The sequence below is a fragment of the Manduca sexta genome, chromosome 27, assembly GCF_014839805.1.
Source record: "Manduca sexta isolate Smith_Timp_Sample1 chromosome 27, JHU_Msex_v1.0, whole genome shotgun sequence".
NCBI classification, from domain to species: domain Eukaryota; kingdom Metazoa; phylum Arthropoda; class Insecta; order Lepidoptera; family Sphingidae; genus Manduca; species Manduca sexta.
Window position 1 is genome coordinate 4,635,588 of NC_051141.1, and position 20,534 is coordinate 4,656,121.

The 20,534-nt window shown below is 34.5% G+C and overlaps 1 protein-coding gene across 5 annotated transcripts in view; it reads right to left on the reverse strand.

Moving 5' to 3' along the window:
* LOC115446032 (neuronal calcium sensor 2) overlaps positions 1-20,534 on the reverse strand; it is a 168,819-nt gene that overhangs the window by 83,016 nt on the left and 65,269 nt on the right. For 4 of the 5 annotated variants that reach the window (XR_005113224.1, XR_005113222.1, XR_005113223.1 and 1 more), the window contains exon 2: positions 16,349-16,383. The exons of the other annotated variant lie outside the window; for it this stretch is intronic. Coding sequence is in view for 1 of the 4 variants with exons in the window: in XM_037444024.1 (XP_037299921.1) it covers positions 16,349-16,383 (35 nt within the window). In the remaining 3 variants the exon portion in view is untranslated. The remainder of the gene's footprint in view (positions 1-16,348; positions 16,384-20,534) is intronic. 5 annotated transcript variants of the gene reach the window in all.

The window sequence follows — 20,534 nt, forward strand, 5'->3', positions numbered from 1 at the left end:
ACGCAAATAGAAAACATTTATTTTATCTTACATGGAATCACGACGTAGATATCGCTAATTAATCAAACTATTGAAACGTGTATGCACATCGTTCCATTTTAGTGCAGAGTAATTATATTATTAATATATTTATGCCTTCAACGTACATTTGTGTGGATTATGGAACCGTAACACCATATTTCAATCGGCGTAAAATTATATTAGAAAGCAATAGTAAAATTACTGCATCGACTGAGATTTGAGCGGCTAGATAAATCACATCGATACGATCCTTACTGGTCACGAGCCGAATATAATTGGCCAGAGTTGAATAATATATAGCTCGCAGCGGTTCAGAATCCGTCGCATTCAGTTAGGGAATCCATTTGGTCTGGAAGTGGGCAGGTTTAAATACCTGGGATTTATAAAGCATAAACCTAAATAGTGCTCGGTTTACCTCACACAAAATATACGAGATGATATTGTTGACGAGCATGACAAAAACCTTAAGATATGAAAAAGCGGCCCACGTTATCATGGCTGCTGAAAATCAAACCAAGATGAAAACATATGTGAAATATATCATTTGAACATCTTATCTAAAAGTAAAATTATTCATATTTAGAATTTTCAAATGGCGCTTCGCAGTTAAGTGCATGCATCGTACCGCAAGTGTTTATTTGATTACCATTGCACGCCAATGTCCGACACGCTATCTTGAATTATTGAAACGGGGAAATCAATGCGTTTGGTAGGTAAACGTTCCTATAATTTACTTTGCATAAAACGTTTATTTTAATAAAAATATAGTAGGATATTGAACTAGAACTAAATTAAATCGAATATTAGTACAATATTCACTTTTGTAACTCACGGCAAGCGGAAAACGGAGAAGTTGTAGAATTCAGTATTTTTAAGGTTGCTTTAATGGAAAATTAAATGTATTTTAGTTAATTAACTTTTCAAACAGTTGGGTTGGATTTCAATAACTTGTATAATTTCCTGAAACTAAAAAAATAAATCATCTTCTAGGTTTACCTGGGTTTAGTCAACATGCCGTTTTAGTTTCAATATAATCTATATACCCATTATTCGTTCACGTTTATGCAAAATACACTCCACATATTACGCATTATCGGATATTTTGGAACGACAATTACCACTCTATTTGCACGCTTGAAAATCAATTATCGGTCGAACTATAAACCACTTTCGTATCTAGCATTCTACTAATGAACTCAAACGTCAGAAATCATAATTTCCATCAATACTGATCAGAAGCAAATTGCATTTAATTGATGAAGCAATAACTGAAAACAAACAACACAGCCGTAAACAGCGGTCTATAATAATTTTGTAAATATTGACTTGTGATTTCATTGTTCTACGTCGACCATCGCAACTAATTTTATAGACATAGTGGTTAGACGATACTTGTTTGCAGCATATAATTAAACTTAAAACTAAGTGCATTTAAATAAAGAACTCGAAGTTTATCTGAAAACTTTAAGGCACTTTATGAAGAGTTGATGCTTAATATTTATAAATGCGGTTGATGGAAACGGAATATGTTAATTAGATGGAATAGTATAACAAAAACTAATGGAGCTTTCGAAAAATTATTACACCGGCTTCATTACAAACCAAACAAAACTTAGACAGGATGAAATTAAAACATTAATTATCATTGTTATAGGATTATCTCATTCTTGACTGGATATTTTTAAATATCATATTTCAACTTTGGCAGAAACATTTAATATAATTTGATTAATATTAATATGCTTACAGAGGGCAAAACAAGATACGTAAAATGTATTTCATATAATAGTTGCACCTACGCGTAAACACATACTAGATTTGATAAAGGAAATAATTGTTTTACACCTCGGCCATTAGTTACAAGCTTGAATTTTTTTTTTCATGTGACCGTAAGTATCTACCGACAATAATATTGATGAAGAACAATGTCTTAAATCAGATGGTACAGATAATAGCCGAAATTTTGTATAGCTAAAACTTTAAATCTTCAACAAAGAGATATTGTTCTTTGCAAAATTTATTTAAGTAATGATTAAGGCTAATCGAAATTATGTTTATCTTGGAAATTATTATATTAAATCCGGGAATCAAGAAACTAGCCAGGTTTTTCAAACTCGGATAACAAGAATGTGCCAAGAAGTTAGCAAACTATCGATACCGTTAGCAAGTTTCGACCTCGAGCTCGAAGTGTAATAAAAGAAGGTTTTCTTTCCTGATCACCGTCACTACTGCTTAGGTATCTAGACTGGAAGATTCGTCTCGGCGGGATGTAGACTCCAGCTAGTATTGAATTGATTACAATATGAAGGGTTATGTTCAATGTATCTTTGCTACGAAGTTTTCTCAATTATACATTGTTTACTTCACATATTACATGTTTGTATTGTTTACTTAAGAAGCCTTTAATTAAAATACATAGGTATTACTACTTATTTACACACTTTATATAGTAGTCATAAACATTTTCAAGGTTTTATATTTTGTGTTAATTTATTTATTACGTTTTGTCCATATGGCGTCGTCGCTCAGGTGAATAATTTAGTCTACCAAATGAAGAAGATACTTTAAATTCTTAAAAAACGAAATTACATGGACATTAAACTATATATCGCGAATTACAACGCGCATTAAGGCATTTCGGAATATTGCTATTACACCATATTCAAACGACGAGCCTTAGCAAATTGCTTTTGATCGTGCATTCACACAAGGTACCTCACTCTAATCACATTCATTTAGTTGCAAATATGCGTTCTAGCGCTGGTCATCTGAACGGTGTCTTAATAAAATCTTTCACAAGGTAAGACAGAAGTAGTCTAAAATCTAAATAAAAACAAGGCAGTTCTGTTGTGAAAGTACTTGGAAGACGTAGCCAGTCCGGTGTTATACGTCTGTATTTAAACTTAATGAACTTGAAGACAAACAACTAGCCAGCAGAGTCGAATCAATAAAGATTATAATTGTCAGTCGATGCTCTAGAATCTTGCGGTATCCACATAATATCATAGCTAACTTTGATATTTAAATTACTTAAGTGGACTCGTACAGGCTTAATATAAATTAAGTAGTCTCACAAAGGCTAACAAAGTTAATCAATGTTTTTGTAAAAAAAAAAACGCTGGCTTACAAGACAAAATCAGGGATAACGGGCGTTATGACAAAGCCACGTTTTGCCCAGAAAAAGAAATAAAAAAATTTACATTACAAACAAAGCAGTGTCAAAACCAACAGTTTCACTACGATATTATATCCTTCGTTAAAAAATATAATGAAACATTCTCCTTTGTATTTATTAATACAATAATGAAAAAAATCATATTAAATAAAAAAATGTGTACGAGAAAGGCTCACAGCCGCAACGCACGTGCGATATATATTATTATAACGCATTTTACAATGTAATTTTTCAAGCGTGAAAATGGAAAAAACAATAAACATTTTAATTAAATCAACAACCTATGGATGCGAATTCAATAGAGAACTGATGTTCATCGTGTGGTACATATTTTTATACGAACGTATCCATACAATTTGACTACATACATATGATATCGAGCTATCAATTAGTTCGTTCGGATCGGAATGGACTACTGCAAAAAAGGCAATGGCTGTCAGTTCATATTTGAAGAATGTCATTGAAACTGGCGAGCTTTTAAATATGTTACCAGAATACGTTTGATGTGCGAATGACGTTTTATTCAGTTCAGGCAATTTATTCATACGTGCATGACAAAAAGTTTTACATAACACTACACACAGCCACAAACTAATCATTGTACGTAATTACATTATGTTGAATATCCACCTAACATTCTACAAATACACCTAGTCTCCCTTTCATTATCAATTGCATTAAAGATGATTAAATAAAAAAATGCCGCAGTAAATAAATTAATACTATAAAATCGACAAAAATGTGTATATTCATGTGACAATATCCGACTTGCTCGCAACTTGAATACGAGTACTGTATAAACTGTGTTGGATTTACGTCGATAACGTTTAATGAAAATCGATAAGGCCATGGATTTGCATTGGAAATGTACGCACATTAACCAGAACACGCAGTACGTGAACTATGCCTTTTTCTGAACCTCAATGCTAAAACTGTGCGCTCTCTATCGGATCTAAATTCAGCCCGGGATTAAATATGCATCAGACGGGCAGACCTACGCCAGTATAATGTGGGTAATGTTTAATCGCTTAATAATTGCAAAAGGCTTATCCGGAGATTTCCGAATATATTTAGAGATTGAAATGATTAACATATTGTATTTGTATTATATCAAGTACTGTTACGCTTACCTCCTGATATTCACACGAATAAGCATTTTGAGATAAGCCAAGCTTAGTTAGTTTAGTTAGTATAGTACAAATTATAAATAAGATGATGAACAACACTCACTTATCTTTGATTATAATAATAATCAACGTTATACTACGGATTTTTTCGTAACCCATAATAATATCTAAAGATATTTCGTTACTAATAAACGTTATGGGTTATAGTATATGTAACAGAAAGGGACGGATTTAACTTCCAATATGAGTATAAACTTTCACTACCAACATTACTAAACAGGTCTTAACTACAAATCCAAATTGAGATAAATTTCTCGGAAATCGCTTTTCTCCTTTTGACGTGAATAAACGTGGAATACTAGAGTAATCAAGCGGTAAAGCATCGGCAACTGAATTCGAATTCTGGGCAAACATAATTCGGGTGGTGCTGAGCTAAAATCCCTGTCCAAATCGAGCTCGGCTATTTACACTTGAGAAAAGCTAATACCAAGATGTGGTGCAATTTCAGCACCATCGGGCAATCAATTTACACCGAAGATTTATAAGTGCAAGTTTTAGTATAACAACGGATCGAAATAAAAAAGCGACAGTTAGTGAGTTTCAGGACGACAAACTGTGCATGATGGCAAAAATTTTCGAGATCGCTGGCGGCGGATTGGAGAGCCACTTTTAAGCTTTTAGACACGATTTTCATTGATTTCACGTGCCCTTTCTGCTCGATGAAATGAATAGGCACGACTAAAGCTTCATTGCAGTTCAAAAATCAATCCTGGATCCAATCAAAATAAACAAAGCGGGGGAAGTTCAATAGTTGCTACCGTATGGCACGCAAACTTAAGAGTGGTTTTACATTGGAGAATTACAGAATTATACTGTGAACGACGCCCTATTCAAGTGGATTCTATCACTCCACCATCTTCATATATTATAAATAGATATTTAGTCATATGTCGCCAATCAAGTAATAGTAGTGAGCTCATCTGATCAACGTTGTAGACATGAAGAAGTTAATTTTGATACATATCCTCGTTCAAAAAATCGTAGCGCACTCAAGATTGCTACGATATTTTAGGTGTTTTTGAGTCTAATACCGCTAGTCGAGACCCTTACTCGTTAAATAATCATTCGTTACATATAATCCTAAACGGCCTCTTCTAATTCTTCGGAATGAGTATTCGATGGCCTATGACGACTGCGACCATTGTAAAATAAAGCTTAAAACATTGGCACTAAACTACCATTTCAATTAGTCCGATATTAACTGAGAACCGGTCTGAGCCAAAACATCTTTTATAAGAAAACAACATCACTTTACAGTTGACATCTTGTACTACTCTATTTATAATATTTATATTCCTATTATATTAGCTAAACCATTTTTGTCATTTGGCCAGTTCCTTGCTGAATGCCAAAAAATGTAATTTGGTAACATAACCAATGAGCATTTATATTGTAATGCATCACAATATTAATAATAATATCAGCCCTGTATTATATACTTGCCCACTGCTGAGCACGGGCCTCCTCTACTACTGAGAGGGATTAGGCCTTAGTCCACCACGCTGGCCTAGTGCGGATTGGTAGACTTCACACACTCCCGAAATTCCTATAGAGAACTTCTCAGATGTGCAGGTTTCCTCACGATGTTTTCCTTCACCGTTAAAGCGAACGATAAATTCACAAAGAATACACACATGATTTTTTAGAAAAGTCAGAGGTGTGTGCCTTTGGGATTTGAACCTGCGGACATTCGTCTCGGCAGTCCGTTCCACACCCAACTAGGCTATCGCCGCTTAATATAATGCATCATGTTTCTGTATTATTATATTGTTAGCGTATTGATACAAATTAAAATACGGATACCTGCTCGAAGACCTGTATAAGTCGTTTAAAATATACTGTACCTTTAATATACTTTAACGTGTGATCGGAACCTCAGCTGACCGGCTCGCGAGAAAAGCTATCAATACATAAAATCTGACGTCAAACAAAGTTTATGTCGCACGATAAACATGTGTTTACTACACATACTCATAACATATTTATCGCTAACAATAAATATCGGCTGTAGGTATCGCAGGCGCATTTTATAAATATTATTGCGTAAATCATGAATGATTATTAAGACACATTTAACGTAAACCAAGGAAAAACTGTTACTAAAATATCAGCAGCTAACCTAGCATCTAAAGTAATGTAAGTTCTGAAAATTTAAATCTGTACTATCAGAATGCTAATCAGCCGTCGCAACGCAACATTCATGTGCCTTTAGACATGAAGGACTGACCGAGGACACTGCTACAAAGGGTCGAATGGTGAATTTGAATTTAGACTGAGAGGATAAAAGAATTCCGATATCTATTCATCAAATTAATTCACGGCGATCGGGGTCTATGACATCTCTCCGCCTGGTCAAGATGATGCAAACTAAGTTGTTATTGTTTTAGATAACACATGACACAAAAAAAAAACTCTTAAAAGCAAAACCATATATATTTTTACTAGTCCTTGAACTTTATTGTAAGTAATAATATCAGCCCTGTATTATGTACTGTCCCACTGTTGGGCACGGGCCTCCTCTACTACTGAGAGGGATTAGGCCTTAGTCCAACACGCTGGCCTAGTGCGGATTGGTAGACTTCACACATCCTCGAAATTCCTATAGAGAACTTCTCAAGTATGCAGGTTTCCTCACGATGTTTTCCTTCACTGTTAAAGCAAGCGAAAATTAACAAAGAATACACACATATTTTTTTAGAAAAATCAGAGGTGTGTGTCCTTGGGTTTTGAACTTGCGGACATTCGTCTCGGCAGTCAGTTCCACAACCAACTAGGCTATCGCCGTTAGTATCGCTGTAAGTATCTAATAATATTTTAACCACGTGGTCACGTCAGGGGACCGCTAAAGAAGTATTAATTTCATCTCTGGGTCTGCGCTATCGAACCTGTGAAGGTAATAATTACTTAATAAGCGGATAAACTTCAAACACTTAAATACACACAGATCTTCGTAAATATAACTAAGATCCATCCCGATGACATCAGCTCTAAAACAAACCGAAACCTCATTAAATGGATCCATTTGTATGGGAGCAACGATGCCATAGACACATATTACTATAATAAACACATTAAATTTTAACAATTTTTTTTTAAGTTGGGTGTTAAAACTCTAATATCGTTCCATTTGTTTTTTGAGCCTGTAAATATTATCCCCAAATGAAAAGATACGCCAATATGAAAATAACATCGCGACGTAGCGTTATATTTCCCCAAATGTGGCAATAATGCAACCGAAATTTTGCACGATCCCTGCTCGTGACCGCAACACACCGAGCGGAAAATCGATGACACGCTATTCTGCTACGTTTATTTAAATTTCAAATATTAATGTAAATTAAAATATAAAGTATTTAAATTATTTTGACAACAAATCTATATATTTTTTAAAATGAATGGCTGTTCATATCTTTGCTAAAACTCAAAATTGCCTGGATCGATTTCAATTGTTTTTGTTTTGGTCCCTATCAACAACAGTGAGTACGGCACAATGAACATGATTTATTGCGCCGACGCAGCGTTGCTGTGAACCTGGAACGAGCGGCATTCCATTACGATCCGGACCTCGATTATGGTGCAGACAAATCAGAAACAAACGGAAAAATGACATTAATTTCTTCTTTATAGGTGATACAAATGCGCCTGGTCATCTAATATTGTGTAGAATTAAAAACATCATACATGACGATTTTATAAAATTATTAGCTACTGCAAAAGCGGATTACTCACAAATACATATTAATTAATATTGCAGTATTCGTTGATAATTGTTTGCCTGGGAGCATTGGAGAGCAGCTAATTGGAAGTAGAGTTATTGGACCGTATTATGAACATTGTGTTGCGTCCCAAAATATCGATCGTTAACGTAGGTCGCAAACATAAGACTTAAATGGAACTGCACCGATCACGTTTATCCAAAATCGTGGGCGAAACTCACCACTAGGGTTATGGGTATGCCAAGAAAAACTCGAGTTGCTTAGAAAGAATTGAGGGCCGAAATAAATAAAGGCTTTTCACAGGCCGTACTATGAAATATCTTTTATTTTTTTTATCATTTTAAATCGTATCTTATTGCGTTCAAAATGTAGACACTATTGGCTACCAGCAAACGTACCCATATGGACAAATAGAATGCAATAGAATAATGGACCAAATAGTAGGTATAAACAAAATGCGTAGCAAATATCTTTGGTGACAAAGTCTTGGATGTCTAAGATTACCGATTCAGTGTATTCTGCTATTGTTATCGTTTCACATTTCAGATTACCTGTAGGACGCGACAGGACGTTAGGGTCATAAAGAGCGTCTATCGCTATTGTTTTCTCATGGAGACGATAATCTTGACATTAATATGATTTTACTTGTAATGTATTTTGGGCTATTAAATATTTTCACATTATAAAATTATATTTGTGTAGGTGTTTTGTAATTACCTGCATTGTTATATACATTACTGAAAATTTTATAATTAAATAATTGAATTCGTGCTCGATATAACGATAAGCCCGCCTCCTATCACATCATGGGACGGAACACACTTGGCGAAAAGTGAGTACCCTAGTTGCACCTCTGTATACCTCTTCGGATATAAATGCGTGATGATGTGTGTGTGCGTGTGTATATAATTGAAAAAAAAAATGAAGACATTTCAATATGGTAAATGGTTTATTTATTAGACACGATCAAAGCATTATACTATTACCAGGGTTTTATATTGGCTAAAGTTCCATGCAATATCTCGAAGATAAATTGAATGATCGCAAAGTTTTCTACTTCCGTAGTTAATTTCCCGCAAAGTCGTTAACGTCGCGTAGAAATAAGATGATTAAAAATCAAATAACTTCTGTAAAGTGACCTTCAAACTTTATAGTAGAATTTTGTTCGTTTAAGAGCTTTTTAGCACTATCCACTTTGCGTCACACGTAGGACATTAATTAGCCGCAAAGAATTATACTCAGATAAAGCTTGAGTGGAAAATGCAGACAGCAAACTACAAGAGAGTGGAGAACAAAGGGGGTGTCGGCAAACTTCGTTGCAGCTAACTTTACACGATATGCGCGTTAAAGTCCAAACCTGTCTTTTTCCGAACAGTCAAAGTATAATGAGTTTAAAAATTTCCCTCAACACTTTAATGCCGCCTTCGAATGCGGACTAAGTTTGTTATTTTAACGCCATATTCCGTTTAAAAATAGTTTTATCGATAATTTAAACGATGATATAGTCATTGATTCTAAATTCTACTATTAATACTAATAGGTATTCAGTGCGACATATTCGCCGGGGATAGGTGGATATTGAAACGACACCATCCACTGCGCGATTGATATAAAACTCTTCGTGTAATCATAAGTCAAGTACGTGATATAGTCGAGTGTGACCGGTAGATAACACGTGCATGATACGCAACAACAACGCACCTCAAGTGATTTACATATAATAATACCACATACTTATATTTTGTCGCCGCAAGATTGAATAGATACCAAATATAAAAAAATGTACATGTGTTTTTTTACAAAATGTCGTCTCCCTATTTTCCTTGTAAAATGTAACCGCTACAAGTAATACATTATTATTATTATTTATCTGACAGGGCTCTTATATTATGAACTTAATGTAAAAAAGTTGCTCACGCAGCGAAAAAATATAAATCATAAAATTCCTGCGAAATACCGCAACACCTTAAGCAAATTAAAACATTTTTCGCATTATCGATTTCGAGTAAGTTTTTTATAAATACCTTAATGTTAGTATGAGCTAATCAAAAATGGAGAATCCACAATGTTCCGAGAAGAAAAAAATTACACCCAAGTCAGTAACTTCCGGTAGATTTGTGGAGTGTGCTTTAATAAACCCAACTACAATTTTTGTTCTATTTTTTTTTGCAATTAAATAATGTTCACGTTTTTAACTATAACCTTATACAAGTTGTCATAACAAATGTGATGTCACTGGACGCTGATTGGTTAAAACCTTATGTTTCACGTTACCTTAATTTTTTAATTATTGTTAAAAATCAATATTAACTAACATAAAAACGTGCTAGTGACCCTTTTGTGTTTTTTTTTTATCATTTTAGTCTCAAAATATTGGTAAATATTATGTCTGTATCTTCCCTATCAAGGTATCACTGTTTCCATTACATTGCGAATTTTATTTTCGAACTTAACAAACCTTTTCGTCATTAGCACTAATGGAACGGTGCACTGTATCTTTCTCACAAGTCCATTAATGTAAAAAACCGTCTTATACGTGATATCCAAGTGCTGAGCAAAGAGTATACATCGCATGCAAATAAAATGGAAGAAACGGAGAACATTTTTAAATCGTTTCAAAGCGAAGAGTAGTTTTAATCCGCAGCAGATGTAACATTTGTTAAGTACTCAAATCTTTCACGTCCACGCCGTATTCGAGGATAAATGTAAAACTACTGTAATAAAATATACCTCTGTTGCCATGATTGAATGAAAATGGCAAGTAACTGCATTATCCGGAAGTACATGACATCCTTCGTATTGTTCAATATACAACATACAACCAGTATAAATACTGAAGCAAACATCAGACTACCATTTGGTTGATTGTAAACACGCGGTAAAGACTTACAAGTGCTTAACTACCAATGGCTAAACTAGTACAAATTAGCGTAATTAGCCGTTTAACAAGAGTTAACGATCGCGATTAGTGGAACACTTCCAAACTGCGATCGTGCTCCCTCGAGCGGACACTAAACTTTCAACTTACTTATGCATAAATTACACAAAATTTTAGTCGAAACTCTGCCTGCAGTATGTGTTTTATATTAATTGATACAAAATTAATACCTCGACTGGAAAGGGATGTAATTAAATTCGGAATAGCGATAATTATGTGAATATATTAAAGCAATGTACAGAGTGTAGCGTTTATTCCAATTTCTATGTACAGCACTATTTCAATTAAAATTAAATACGGAATTTAACGTTCTGTTGCACAAACCATTCTTTTGTTTTATTAAATGAAATTGCTAAATGAGCTCGCGAGCTCCTTTCCGAATATATTCACTGCAAACAAAGTAGATATTATGTAATTATACGACAGAAATAGCATCATAGCATATTATACATTAAACTCTAAACGTGTACAAGTACTTTAGCAAAATTTAAATTAATTAAAAATAAAACATCTATTAATGTGAAAAGAAAATGTCGCCTAATATTACAGAAGTATACTCGTTCACCAAAAGAACTTCAATAAGATTCACATTTAAGTTTTTACGAATTACGGTCGAATTTCGAACACCGTGCGAGCACTATATAAAATATACAAATAATATTTACATAATAGTTATTTGATGTATTTCATATAGTACAAAATCTACATACTGAAAACATGTACACAAATGTAGTTCTAATTATTGTGTGGAAATAAACCAATACATGTTTATCTGTAGAGCTTTTAATCAACATGCTACCAATATTAATATCTAGCTAAGAGCCATGCAGCTGCATACGGTGGGCAGTTTCACGTAATTACGGCCCCGCCCTACATCACGAGAATCCTAGTAATAAACCCTGTATGCTTCCCCTCTATTCAATCAGTCGTATGACTCGTATAACACTCGAAGTCGATAAAATCCAAAAATAAACTCCACTGGGAAACGTCAGTCTGAAAGGTAAATTTCTGACTAAAAGCTGTCGGCCATTGTTACACGAGTATCCAATTTATTAGTTTCTCATGCGGTATAATAATATTATTTAAATCAGAATTAAGGAATACAATTTTGGTGCATATACTTTACTGGTCGAATATCATGAGGTTTCTCAGATGGAGAAAGTCAAGAGTTTAAATGATCTAGTTGATAGCTACTTTGTAACATGAATATTATACGCTATAATATAAATTCTGTTAAATTATAAGGTTGTGGAAATATTTTTGCCCATGTACGCAAAAAAAAATCTTAATCGCCGATCCAGAGTGTTTAACTAAGAGACGAAGCACTGCACACGCATTGACTTACACTGAATCAGTGTTTTGGGACAATTGTAAAAATTTCTCAGTCTTTACTTCTCGGAACCGGCTTTTACTACGTCAACAACTACAGGTGCGTCAAAAAGGACATTCCGATTGAAGGGATATAAAATTTATAATTATAGTGCTGGCGGAACTGCACTCTGCAGTATTTATTATAATAGATCTACGAATAATAGTAAGTTGGTGTAATATTCGATCAATAAAACAAATTACCTCATGACGTTACCCTCTGGTACTTGGTCCGAACGCCATGTATTAATGACTGCCAATTATTAGATCAGTTGCGCCACATCGTATTGATTATTGACGTATGTATCATAATAATTTCATTCGCGTACTTATGAAAGTGTACGGTTTCATGTAGGTAGAGCACAATTAAAACACAAACAACGGCCAGTAATAACTGACTCTGCTATTTGTGTTAGTTTGATGTCACACTGCTTTCATATTTTTTATAAGGGGCAAATGAGCATACGGTTCACCTAACAGTAAGTTATAACCGCCGTCCATGTATATCTGCAATACCAGGGGACATAGAGATAGAATATGCATAATAATTCAATCTTAATATGTAGTTATAATCGGTTCAACTGTAACCCGTATTGAGTTAACTTTGAAGCAACGTGACGCCGTTGTTTGCTGTTGCTATTCGTGTAGTGAACGAGTTTTCTGGAGCCCTAAACAACGGCCTCCTGTTCGTAGTCCTTATATTTTTTTATGTCGACAACGAATCCACGATTCTTGCGGAATTGAGGGTTTTTTTATGGGTAGTGAAGATCACTAAATATCGCCTGATCCACAAAAAACATCAGGTAAAAAAAGGGATTAAATAACTACTATAATTACTTGCAGTGGATTCCAGTTAATATAAAAATACAATTTTCCGTGTCATCCGTTATTTATATTATACTCTCCTTTATCTTCGCACAGAAGGCTTCTTTGTCCTGTGTTGTGGCGTTAAATAAAATAAAACGAACGTAGTAGTCTGCGAGGTGTTAACAAATTGTATTAGTTATACTGCCGTGTGGAGCCACAACGAAAGAATTATAGGACTATAATCATGATAAAGTGGAGCAATGAAATTCTAAATATAAATACTGACACGCAACTGTAAACTGTTAGTCGGAACGAAGACTCCGAATAACCTAGACGGATTGACGCCAACAAAAAATCAAATCTCAAATAACCTGCGTAGCACCAACGGCAAGATTTATTATGAAATATATCTTTGGCACGTTATGACACATAAAATGTTTGAGAATTACATTTTTTAATATATCAGAAGTATATTTATTGCTAACATCGCTCTCGGGGCTTATCCCGAACAACTGTACCGGCGAATATTAGAATATTCGGCACATTTCAATATGGATAAAAAATAGCTTCGTTCCTACGACACGTCATGCGTGCTTGTCATTTTGCTAATAATTATTTAAAGTACAATAATAATTATTATTTTCATTCAATTTTACTAATTTTACTTATAAATTAATGTCCGTAACATTTGATATGTAAGTCGTCTTTGTAAGCCTATTAACAACACCTAAATATGATTATGTTTTCCTCCTTTTGAGGCCAATGTCTAATAATAATACATATAATACAGAAATAAAAAAAAAATACGACTAAAAAGTTCAATATCGTTATCAATTGGCATCCAACATTTATATTTATAAGATACAAATTGCAAGCCCAGCATTCTAATAAGTATCTAAAATTTTATAATATGAAGTTGTCAGAGGAAATGTATAGATGACATAAATTCGAGTTTTATGTCACGCTGTAGATATGACTTATTAGAGGCAAAGATATTATGAAACAAAGTGTAAATTCGTATTTAACACGAAACAATTGGCACTATTTTTGCGCAGCCATTCTCAAAAATGCAATCTAATGGTATCAAATTCCTATTATTACCCGATTAGTATTCCGAAGCAAACTATAAGCATTATTCTGAAACCTCGAGCGGTAGTGGAAGCGCCTACTTCACCGAAGATATCACAATATCAATCCGTTGTTCTGCATTTGATTTGCCTGTATTTGATAAATACAGAGCGTATCGGTGCAGTTCAGTTGGCGTTTTCCAATAATCCGACACAACTCAACGAAGCATAAACGAAGTACCTGCGGCGCACGCAAATGTTTTATTCAAAGGATATACAACATCAAATATTTATACTTCAGAACGAGATGTTCAATAATGTAGTGAGTGCATCGGTTCGCCAAATGACACCTGTTAGGCATGTTTACCACATTTGCAAGTCCGTGCGTTGTGATACTAAAATATTGTTCGTATATTTTTTACATAATGCATTCGAATGCACAGGTCGCAGAACGTACTATTGTATAATTTAAAAGGATTGAGCAATTTTAAATCAAGTAGAGCGTAAATGTGCTGCGGATCAATAAGGTCTTTGTGAGCTCTACATCCGAGCTCTACCAAAAAGTGGCTGCGTGTGTAACACTTCGAGCGTCGCTTTGAGTGTGTTGCCTCTCGACAACCACTTCGACTACAGAGACACAATTCGAACAATATTACAAAGACAGAAGTTCTAGATAACTTATGTAATAAAATGGAATCTGGCCGACTGAGTTTTGCTCGAGTGAATCGATAGGGTATTTATTACATCAAAGTAAGTACTACTACAATTTACAGAAAGTGCTTCTAAAGTAAAACAGCCATAAAGTAGTCATGAATAATTAGGTAATTTAAAATATTTCTAAATCAATAAAATAGAAAATGACGTTTCACCACAGAGAAACATTAGTAAGACCAATTTCTCTTGACGAAGGTATAGTGAAGACAAGATGTTATTTTGTGGCAAAATTTTAGTGAAAGGAAAATCTATCTGGGCTAAAACTACAATAATATTGCAATGTGCAACCGAAGTGCTTTCAAATGAAACCACTGTCGATGTAGTTGCTTCACTTCATCACTTCAGATCTCGAATCCACTTTAAAAAATATATGCAAGTAGTGACTTCAACAAATCACATACGCAGTTATGAAGACGTATTTTATCTTAATATCAAATAATATACGTTCGACAACCTAGCCTGCCAATATGGTAATAATAAATAAATTAAAGCTTACAAATAATTAAGAGAAGACATAACACATCATTTGTCTTGTAATGATACACCACATTACATGGGAATCTTAGAGTACACATACAACATAATAATCATGCTATATTTGTTTATAAATTAGATACACCAAGCACATCGTTGTCAGAAACGGTGATTATTTCGATCCCTTAGTATTTACATCACGTCGTATTGCGGCCTGATCCAATGTCCAAAAACAACGGCATTCATTGAAATGCAGCAGAAATTAATGGAGACCGCGGATTCAGACTTCATTGTATTAATATGCACTTGATTATTATGTTCCGAAAAACACAGAGGAATGAAGTTAGCTCTTCCTTTCATTTCTAGCAAACTAAAATACGAAGTAGGTACCGTATGGGCCGTTCGTTACAAATCATAATATTTAAACATTAAAGTGTTCATAAGAAATACTAACGCACTAAGCTTTTCTGACAGCAACTGACGTAGCCTACGAGCCATTGTAAATTACGTAAAGGAATACTTCTCACGAACACTAAAGTTTATAGACGGTTTGCCACAACCCGCGTTGAAGCTATTATCAGACGGATCGCATGCCTACTGCCGATATACTCAACTGCACAAAGTACCTGTATCTGCACAATATGCAGCCGGCTTACTCAAGCGGAGTTATCTTCAGTCAAGTTCGATTGCACTCACAGTTGTCCCCGCTTTCTGTGTTTACGCCACAATATTGCGTGTGGTTAAAGTTACGAATGCAAGCAGTTTATCGAGTCAACAACACTTGTGCATTCAGTATGAAAGTGCCTTAAAAAATATGATAAGCGGAACGGCGAGTGCGGCTATAAAACAACCAAAGCACATAGTTTTCAAGCATAACTTACCGTTGTCGTCGAGCGACCGCGACGTGGACCAACATCTGCAAATATAATTGTGTTTTTAAAAACTTGCCAAATTGTGGTAAAATTTATTCTACAAAAGGAAATGTTAGCAACGAAATCTTACAGTAAATATCTACCTTCGAATATCGGTCGAGCATCAGATGCACGCGTCAATATTGTCGCGTCAGTAGCTTTGTGTTTGCACTTTGCGTTAGTACTCCATAATATGGAAGATGTAAGCTTTAACACACAGTTTTATATTAGCGCGCAAATATCTAGTTATGGGGGGATGGATTTTACATTAGCGTCTAGTCGTTCAATGCTAATATCTAAGAGGCGCGATGCTACGGTTTCTAAATACCTTCGTCTGCAGCATATCGTTCCACAACTACCTTAGTGCAAAAGGGTTGAAATTTAACAAATACATTTTACGGCCAGGCCCTTCATTAACAGCATCAAAATTTCTGTCACTGGCCAAAATTGTCTAAACTGTGAAAATCTTTATAGATTTTTCTTTAACTATTATGTTCAAAGAAAGAAACAATTAAATAAGTATTATAGAAATCTATTAACAATATTTATGAACATTGAATACTATAAAAGAATGAAAACGTAAATATAGTATACGTGATAATTCTAATATTCAAATGAAGTCATCTAGGATATAACGATACGTGTACGAAACAACATTGTTAGATATATTTGTCATCTACCAAATCATACGTGGAAATCATAATTGGAAATCGGGATTTGCTCCCGGAGGCGACTACATAGTTTCGCTCATCTAAATTCGGGGAGTTTCACCGAAGTACCATCCATCAATTTACCATTGAATATGAGCATACGTCTAACTATATCATACGTAGGTATACATAAAGAGACCTTATCGACAATAATTTGGTCGTGTGCTTATTACAAAGTTTGGGTTTTTCGTTATACTGACGTATTAGTGATGTGTTCGAATCTAATGTAAAGTAAATTAAATATTGTGTTTTGCTGCATTAAAGTGTTAGTCAGTCTTCGAAGGATTATTGACGCAGAGATCAACATTTCAAAAATCGACCCATAAACTATACATTGCTGATAGTACAAAACCTTTATATTTCAGCCATTTAGTAAAACGATTTCCGATAGAATGAAGCTACGACGAATATAGAGAGAGTTATTTTCGCTTGCATTCGCACAATACGGGCAAAATTCATTTGGACTTAAGACTAGTCGACATAAAGGAGTATTTTCAAGATTCTATTTGTATAATGTACATAAACTTGTATTAACTATTCTGAAACAGTCTGTAATGGCAGATTAATTTGCATCTGGTACAGACAGGATATTATTGCAGCCTAATTACTGTTGTCAAGCACAATCGGAATCCCAATTACATTCCGCATTACCCGATTGCCTGTTAGCACCTAATTCCCTGCAACATATAGCGGCTCCTCACAAAGGGCTATCTTATGCATTCAACGCTGTAACCAAGTAGCTCTATAGTATTATTAATATGTTCATATGATTGCATTCGTCGTAGATTACTACTATAACCAAATTAAATGCTTTATTGTATTTGAGGCGAAAACAAAACAGAAAACTTACAATTAATACACTAAATAGTATGTATAAAACACTGTATCCCACTGCGTTGGAAGCCGATTGATTATTACGTCTTTTTGTGCCCCCAATGTAGTACATCGCGTACAACACGTCCAAAAGCGTGCTATCCGACCCTCTGTGCCCAATAAAAAAATAATTACGGTCACTTTTAAAATAATGTTAATTCATGTCACATGTCCGCCGTATGCACTGATGAATTGCTAAAATTGATTTTATGGATATGAGAATTTCGCATCACAGGCAGCGATTGACAACTTAACGATTAATATTATAGATACCTAAAACGTTAAATTGACATCAGTGGTTAAGTGTGAAACTTTTCACCTAAGAAACAGGCACTCATGCCTTCTAACCTATGGTGCCTATGGTACTTTATAGTTTTTGCCTCTACACCATTTCATAAGGTGTGTTGGCTATCAGACAAATGAGGACGTCCAAAAAGTGTCCTCGTACATTTCAGGCACATAAAAACTACCGTTGTACAAACTTCCCAAACTAATTACAAAAGTCAAGAAACTAGATCATAACATTAGATGTTGTACAATCATTTTGGTTAAAAATAAAAATGCCAATATCTTTGCAGTAACAGATTAAATGGATATAAAAAATGCACGGTTAATAATTCCAACATCAGTCTATCCGTATTTTAATAATTAAGTTCAAAGACGCTTTCATCGTTGCCATTATCTTTGAAAAGGGAACGCCGAACCAAATAAAATGTATGTGATTTCAAATATCAGCTAAATATTACAGGTCTGTTCAATATTAAAATATGTCTAAACGCATTTAGAATACCTGAATTCTCGGCTTGAAATAAAGATTAATGATAAATAATTATATTTATAACTATATCTGCATAAATCATTATTATGTGATAAGTATAATCAGCACGGCAATGAAGCGGCGATAGCCTAGTTGGTTGTGAAACGGACTGCCGAGACGAATGTTCGCAGGTTCAAATCCCAAGGGCACACACCTCTGATTTTCTAAAAAAATTATGTGTGTATTCTCTGTGAATTATCGCTAGCTTTAAGGGTGAAGGAAAACATCGTAAAGAAACCTGCATACCTGAGAAGTTCTCTATAGGAATTTCGAGGGTGTGCGAAGTCTACTAATCCGCACTAGGTCAGCGTGGTGGACTAAGGCCTAATCCCTATCAGTAGTAGAGGAGGCCCGTGCCCAACTGTAGGACAGTATATAATACAGGGCTGATATTATTATTATTTATAATCAACAAAATTTATTCTGATTAAAATGTATACTTTATTCAATAAATTTGTTAAATTTTATGAAGAAGCTGCTCAGCTTACAAATAGACAGGTAAAACGAAATCATGCCATTTTTCATTTCCAATAGTGCAGATTGAATGTCTATCCATTTTCATATACAAAAAACAAAACGCTCGTTGGTAAGCGCATTACTTGAAAACAGCAAAACCGATTTAACTCATTATTTTTAAAAATATTCTTTGCATTCGAACCAGGTTTTTGCAAAAAGAAAAACTGGAGAATATGCTAGAAATATCCCTAATGTATTTTGAATATTCAAAAGCTAGTTTTTTTCCATGCGAATTTTATATCAACATCAGGACTACACAGCTTAGAAAGATTTATTTGCGCATTTTTTTTTTATTTCGTGTATTATGTTCGTGAGTTTGTGCCTATATGGGGAATAATAATTAAAACTACTGATCTGGATACTAAAAATTCCGTCCATAATTAGCCACATTATTTCAGTGTTATAGGCTACTCTTATCCAGTAAAAATGCTTTTCCCCCTGAGATTCTCTTTTAAAACACATGAAACCGCAGGCGATAGTAAACATAAAGTAGAGAACAAAATTAAACAAATTTCCAAGTGTGTTACGGTTTACATTTCTAGTTTTACAGATCAAAAATATTAAAACAGATAGCGAAGGGGTACGGACCATATCTAACTCACGGCTTTCATTCCGGGTAAGCTGTTAATCTTTACAAAACCCACTACTGACACTGAGTAGTACGCGGGGATTTCAGTGTTCGATCAAACGCTGAATTTTATAGCTAAAATTAATTCCTCATGAATGATAAACTAGCTCCTTTAACAGACTTCAGTAAACAGTTTTAACTAATCACTGTTTTACCACTTCAATTCTTACATTAAATAATTTGAGAGTCAAAGAGACAAATATGCTGTGGATAACGGTGCTGGTTGCGCATTTATATATTTGCTTTATTTTATTTTTAGATTTTATAATGTGTAACCGTTTGTTATCCTAAACCGATAAAAAAATTAAAAAAAAAAAAACAGATCAGGGCCCTTATTCTGTATGATAGTGTAAACGCGTAACGCGGCCGTGTCATGTTATCTTCGAGAAATGTGCGTGGAATGATATTCTGTAAGTCAAATTTCTATAGTCCTAAACATGACGCGTTGTGTTACGTGCTTGTTACGCACTGTTAAAATAACGTGCGGGATAGAGAATAAGGCCCCAGGTTTATCGCTGTTAAGCGATAAGCGGCGAAAGCCTAGTAAGCGGCCATAGCCTAGTTGGGTGTGGAACGGACTGCCAAGACGAATGTCCGCAGGCTCAAATCTCA